The sequence below is a fragment of the Piliocolobus tephrosceles genome, chromosome 16 (genome assembly GCF_002776525.5).
Source record: "Piliocolobus tephrosceles isolate RC106 chromosome 16, ASM277652v3, whole genome shotgun sequence".
Classification (NCBI taxonomy): Eukaryota; Metazoa; Chordata; class Mammalia; order Primates; family Cercopithecidae; genus Piliocolobus; species Piliocolobus tephrosceles.
This window is the reverse complement of record NC_045449.1, coordinates 66,540,962-66,547,630: the sequence shown is the minus strand read 5'-3', so window position 1 is coordinate 66,547,630 and position 6,669 is coordinate 66,540,962. Positions and strand designations below refer to the sequence as shown.

At 44.9% G+C, this 6,669-nt stretch overlaps 1 protein-coding gene across 7 annotated transcripts in view; it reads left to right on the top strand.

The window, feature by feature from the left end:
* SLC39A11 (solute carrier family 39 member 11) overlaps positions 1–6,669 on the top strand; it is a 465,983-nt gene that overhangs the window by 150,662 nt on the left and 308,652 nt on the right. For 6 of the 7 annotated variants that reach the window (XM_023211936.3, XM_023211938.2, XM_023211940.2 and 3 more), the window contains one exon: positions 366–510. In XM_023211936.3, the coding sequence (XP_023067704.2) occupies positions 366–510 (145 nt within the window). The remainder of the gene's footprint in view (positions 1–365; positions 511–6,669) is intronic. The other variant, XM_023211941.2, reaches the window with a different exon arrangement.

The window sequence follows — 6,669 nt, the reverse complement described above, 5'->3', positions numbered from 1 at the left end:
TGTGTGCGGCAGTGATGCTTGCAGTGGGGTTTTGTGTGTGTGCGGCAATGATGCTTGCAGTGGGGTTTTGGTGTTTGAGCCCCAGTCTTTCCTGGTATATATTTTCCTCATTTTTAGGATCAGCACTGACTTTTTAGATCGTGTTATTTTTTCTTTTTTTGTAACCACTGAAGTCCTATACCTGGAAAGTTTGTCATCTTCCCGAAGACACAGCTTGGCCTGGCAACTGGGTTGGCCGGAGGACTGGCTCAGCTGTGGTGGCCTTGGTAGAGATCGGCAAGTTGCCTCGGTGCCCGTGAGCCAGAAGCATCTGGGGAATTAACATAGTAGTGGTGCTATAGTGATGTTACCGCTTCTTGTTTCAGGGTGCAGCAGAAGACCCCCAGACGGCCCTGGCACTGAACTTCGGCGCTACATTGATGAAGAAGAAATCTGATCCTGAGGGTCCCGCGCTGCTCTTCCCTGAGAGTGAACTTTCCATCCGGATAGGTAGAGCTGGGCTTCTTTCAGGCAAGCTCTTTGCTGCAGACGCTGAGCTGAGTCAGGCAATATGGACGTGGGGGCTAGTGGTAGGATGAATAGTGAGAGAAATGCCAGGCACTGTCCTGTCCCTCTGAATCACTCACCCTACGACTGCCTAGAACTAAACTGGCATCTGGCCCAGATCCTTCAGTTCTCGTTTGTTGTCCAAACCACTCGCTTAGTCTACAGGAGGTAACGGTACCTTTTGATCATGTTTTCAACTTGCACAGGTGGACAGAGGGGTCACTCTGATGGTGATGGGGCTTGAACTCTGAATACTCCTTTTCATTTGTGTTGTAATTTACATCATTTTGATTTACCTGGGGAGACTGCTGTGGATTTTTTTTTTTTTTTTCTTTTTCGAGACGGAGTCTTGCTCTGTCGCTCAGGCTGGAGTGCAATGGCGCGATCTCGGCTCACTGCAACCTCCACATTTCAGGTTCAAGGGATTCTCCTGCCTCCGCTTCCCAAGTAGCTGGGACTACAGGTCCACGCATGGCTAATTTTTTATACTTCTAGTAGAGATGCTGTTTCACCAGTTTGGCCAGGCTGGTCTTGAACTCCTGACTTCAGGAGATCTGACCGCCTTGGCTTCCTGAAGTGCTGGAATTACAGGCATGAGCCACCGCACCCAGCCAACTGTGGATGTTTATCTCACTGATTCAGTTTGGAGCCAGAAAAGCTAAAGACGCTGACAGCATAGTCATGCCTTTTCTCAGAGTTAGAGGGAACGCAACCCTCAATAGGAATCAGATAGCAATTACTGAAGCTCAGTGGGGAGAGAGGCAGAATGGCTGTTGTCCTTTGAGAAGTCGTTGAAGAAGGAATGCAGTACATTGTTTTCCAACCTCAGGGTCAGACCCTCCTTCTTGCCCCTTATTGTTTACTAAGGGCACTTGGCTAGTTTAAGGGCCAAGGAGCATGAGGAGAGTTGGATGCCTTTTTTTCCCCTTTGGATTTATGTAAGAAGTTCCCTCATTTAATCCTGCAAGACCCTGGGGACAAAAACCATGCCAAGATGCTGTGGAGAATGGGCCCCTCCTCACTTATGTGGAGCGCTCTCCTGAGTGAATTAAGGAAAAACAAATTGGTGACGGGTCACTGTGTTCTCAGGAGTGATTACAGGAGAACAGTCCTTTCCCATTTCCATGCTGGCATTTTAATTGGATCTTTTTGCCATCTCTATGCTAAGATGATATCTAGCCCTTAGGGAGAGCAAATGTACAAAAGTTACAGCTATGCTGCAACTAGGGCTCTGATATCTGTGTTCAGATTATGTCCTGCATGAATTATTCATGGAGAACTCAAATGTCTTCTCCACTTGGGTTAATCCTCACTGCCTCCCACAGCTTCCTATGTGGGATGGAACCAGGAAGTAAAAATTTCATCCAATGTGAGCTTGAATGATAGAGGGTTAGAATGACAAATCTTCCTCCTGCCTCCAATCAGACTTGTCACTTTTACTCATCAGAACGCCTTAGGTGTCATCTTCTCTTTTTACTGGAACATAGTCAAGGACTGTCTGGTGACACAGTAGAGCACTGTATTCAAGTAAAACTTGTCATTTTTCATGCTGAGTCCTGAACACAAGGCCACAGGCCTTTTCTGTCTATTTTCATAGCCACTAATGTGACTGCGCTGGGCTCCTAGGTGCCCCTTTGAAGATCTTACAATCCTGATTCTGAGCCTTCTTTAGGATATAAAAGTTGGCCAGCCTTTATCCGATTTGTTTATCTTCAGGGCCATGGGCTGGTGGGTCGGGGGAAGGTGGTGCAGTGAATTCAGTGCCTGTCAATCAAAAAAGGTAAAAATTGGCAAACCCTTAGATGGACATTTTCCAGTGGAGCCACAGCCAGGGACAGGGTCAGGGGAGTTGGCTCTGCAGAACAGCCTCTGGGGACTGCTGGGTCTTGGCCAACCCAGAGTTATGTGGTGGGGGAGTGAGGTGTGTGGGAGGGAGATGTAATCCTGTCCCCCTGCTCTAGAACACTAGGCACTAGGCACAGCCTGTTACCAGGTTACCAAGCAACCCTTGTAACCGTTGCTAGCTGTTCAGCTATAAAGGCAAATGCAGGCTCTTGGGGACGCACAAAGATGATCTCCCAGCCATCTCTTGAAAGGTTGCTCTTCTTCTCACCTGGACACACCTGTGGGTGTCAGGCAGCTGAGGACTCCAGAACTGATAATGGCTATTTGATGACTGGCTTCATGCAGATGGAGCCTGAATATGCATTATTTGTACCATCTGGATTTGCCCTTAAGCTTGCTGTAAATGGAGCAAGGAGATTGGTGTAATGGGTATTTAGTGAATAACCTTAGCCTTTAAAACATAATATTGGTGCTGCTGTTGTAATGTCCCATAATTGGTTCGGCCAGAGGAGGAGCTAGAAAGGCCACACTCTGGGAGAGGAGTTCAGCTGCTCTGAGGAGCAGCAGCAGTGACGGCAGCCTGAGCTGGGAAAAGCATTTATGAGATACTTTCCTATTTATGTCTTAGTGTGCAATGTTTTCTGATTTCAGCTATTCTCAAGGCTGGGGATATTTTGGGACTTAGGTAGACCAGAAGAAATTCCTTTAAATCTACCAGTCTCTCTTTCTTACATTCTCTCTCCCATCCATTCATCCATCCATGCATCCATCCATCTCCAGTTAGCTTTCTTTTAATTAAAAATATAATGACATGGGTTAAAAGTAATTTTCCTTCCACCATCAAATCCCTTATGGTCCAGTCCCCCCATCTCAGACGCAAACATCGTTTCTAGTTTCTTGTGCATCCTTTCAGAATTATTATGTTTATATAATCACACCTGACCTATTGTTCGGTATTGTGTGTTTTTGCACCCTTGGGTATTTGTTTCCTGTGGCTCTCATAGATCCATCCCATTCTTGTTGTTGGCCATGATGCTACCTAATTAGCCCCCTCTGGATGCCCATGAGGTTAATTCTGAGGCTTTGCTATTACAAAGAATGTGGCATAGAGCATTTTAGTATCTACATCTGTCTGGACAGTTATATTGTTGAGTAAATTCTAGAAATCAGGCCAGGAGTTCTTTATATCTGGGCTCCATGCATGAGTACCAAAGGGCTCACGAGCCTCTTGACATTTTATGCAAAGTGTGTGTGTGTGTGTGTGTGTGTGTGTGTGTGTGTGTGTATGTGTGTGTCTTTGAAAGGCAAGGGGACTATAAGTTATATTTCATCGCACCCCAGATGGCTCCATACCCCCAGTGTTGTTCAAGATCTTGGGCTTCTCTGTGTCAGTTGTCCCCACTCAGCTGTCAAGTTGAGCCTTTTTTCTTTTCTTCGTAGCATCCTATGTAGGCTAAAGAGAAGGTAGTTAAAAGTGAATCAGTTGATTCGCTTACTAATTGTTAATTGCCTCATTTAAATATGCAGTATGTTCTGGGGGAGGAAGTTGAAATGTTACCAAACATCAATGGGCTTGCTGCCCGACGCACACAGAGGCCAATACCATGGCACTGGCTTTTGAGAGAAGAACAGCTTTATTGGGAGTCAAGTCAACTGGCAGGGAGACAGGAGGGAATGCCCAAATCTCTCTCCTTCAGCTAGGGGTTGGGTTGGGTTTTATAAACATAAGTAATGAGGTGTGATCTGATTGGATCTTGCAATGAGGTGATGTTAGGAGGCATTATCTGATTGGATCCTGCCATGGGGTGATGCCAGAGTTCAATCTGATTGGATCCTGGATCCGGTCATGTGGTGTCCGCTTCTTAATTCAGTCCCACTCCTCTGTCCCAGCACTTAGGTTCCCCCTGCGGTTTTACACTTGGTTCATCTGGGCATGCTGAGGTTACATGACCTGAGGGTCCATGGCAACTGAAAAGCAGCTCACAGCTTTGTGACATAAAAGTTGAACCAGATTGGTCTGATGCAGTTATAGATACTCTTCACTAGTGAACTTTGTCATCACTATCATTGTTGGTGAATTTCATTGGTCTGTTAGCATAGGAGAATTGCCTATCATTTTGTGTATCTGTGGAAAGACCAGGAGAAGGCATTATTTTCTGGTAGAGCAAGAGGTGGATTTACTTTAGGAGATTATTCAGTTGTGAGGTGCCATCTGTGCATTTTCTGTAAATCTTTCCGAAGTGTTGGGGGAAAAAGTGAATGGGTACTCAAGTCAGGGAAGCGTAAGCCGTACAACACTCAGGTAAGAAACAGATTTTTCTCTTAATGTCCTATTCTTATAGGAAAATGCACTTGGCAATAAGAATTCTACCTACACAGCCTTGCAGATCTGATGCAATTATCGAAGCCATGTTTTGCAAAATGAAACTGATGCCAAGCGGATTATAGATTATAGAACTGCTGTCGCTGGCCATTAGCTAAGTGTCTTTGTTTTCTACTCTAAAATCTTGAATTCCTTATTGGTTCTGTGTCTGATTTGCTGTGTGGCACTCTTCCTGCGGAACTGGTCTTGCAGGAGATGATTTTCCTTTCCAGCTCAAGCTTCCCAAGTGCCCGTTCCCAGATCAGCAACGCCAGGGCTTGTCCTGTTCGGGAGCATGATGGAGTTCAGGTGCTCTTTGATCCCCTTCTTCCACCTCAAGACACTCTCTCTTCTCCAGGTATCTCAGTGTCCTCTTTTAGTCTTGTATTTGGAATCATCCCTTTCTCTCATTTTCCCTGTTAAACATCCTCCCTGAGGTGCCTCTGGAAAAAGATTTGATGAACTGAAGAACAGGGAGGTACTGGCCATTGACTTCATGTTTGACTACTGCTTATGTATTTATTTGTCTGTTGACTGGGAATGGTTTCTCTAGTTCAGCAGTGAACCCAATAGGTGGGTTTTCACACTGGCTAGCCTCTGGAGGATTGCATTTTTAGACATAACGATTGGGGCTTAGGGAGGGTGGCCAGGCTGTGTGGGATGCAATGTCTTCTCTGAAGCAGCTGGTTCTCGCTATAAGCTCAGCCACATACATTCCACTCCCAATTTTCCTTGGCACTAAAACTGCTTGGAATAGCCTAAGCCTAGGGAAGCAAAGAGGACTCATTTAAACAGCTTCACGGTTCCTATTACCTTTCTTTTTCTGTATCTTCTAACTTTCCATGTCTTCCGGAAGGACATGTTCCTTTTGTCACTGATATTTCCAGTCAAATTTAGTGATCTTAAATGTGATCAAGAGTGAGGTGTAACTCCTAGGAGAAACTCTGAGTGTTTATAACTAGGTTTCCAAAATAATGTGTTTAGGGAAGTCTCTGAGATGTTATTAATTCTGACTTTTTATTGGTAAGATCTTTAAAAATGAAAGAATATTTTCACAGTAGTTCATGAAGATATAATTTCTTGGCATGTGGTTTTGGCAATTCGAGTTTTTAAAATTTATGTTTTTTCCCTGTACCTGCTTGGTTAGGGGAGAGTTTAAAATCTTGTCCTGGCCCGATTGAGAAGAGTTATCTAGGAACTGAAAAATAGGCAGGCCCTGGCTGCTACCTTCTTTCTGGGCTAAGACCTGTAACCTGGGTTTCTTCATTTAAAGTGTGAGAGTGCACCTGTAATCCCAGCACTTTGGGAGGCTGAGGCGGGTGGATCACCTGAGGTCAGGAGTTTGAGACCAGCCTGGCCAACACGGTGAAACCCCTGTCTCTACTTAAAAAAAAAAAAAAAAAATTAGCCGGGCATGGTGGCACATGCCTGTAATCCCAGCTACTTGGGAGGCTGAGGTAGGAGGAGAATCACTTAATCCCAGGAGGTAGAGGCTGCAGTGAGCTGAGATGGTGCCACTGCACTCCAGCCTGGGCAACAGAGTGAGACTCTGTCTCAATAAATAAATAAATAAATAAATAAATAAATAAATAAATACACAAATAAATAAATAAATAGTGAGAAGGAAGCAAACCAGCAGTTAAAATGTGCCGCACAAAAATATTTTGCAGGAGGGCAAAGGGCTCAATAATAATAACTGCCAGGAGGTTTTTCGCATCTGGATATTAAATAAAATAAACAATGCAGAAATACCTTGTTGGACAGGGCTCTGTGCAGACGGCATGAGACTGTTAGTGTCCTAGCTCGTGGGAACGTTATCAGGGTGGGTACAGTTTTAGAGTCTTCTGCTTCTGAAGAGGGTTCTATTGGGCCTAATATGGAGCACTCAAGTAGCACTTCATCTGCTTCTGCCTTTA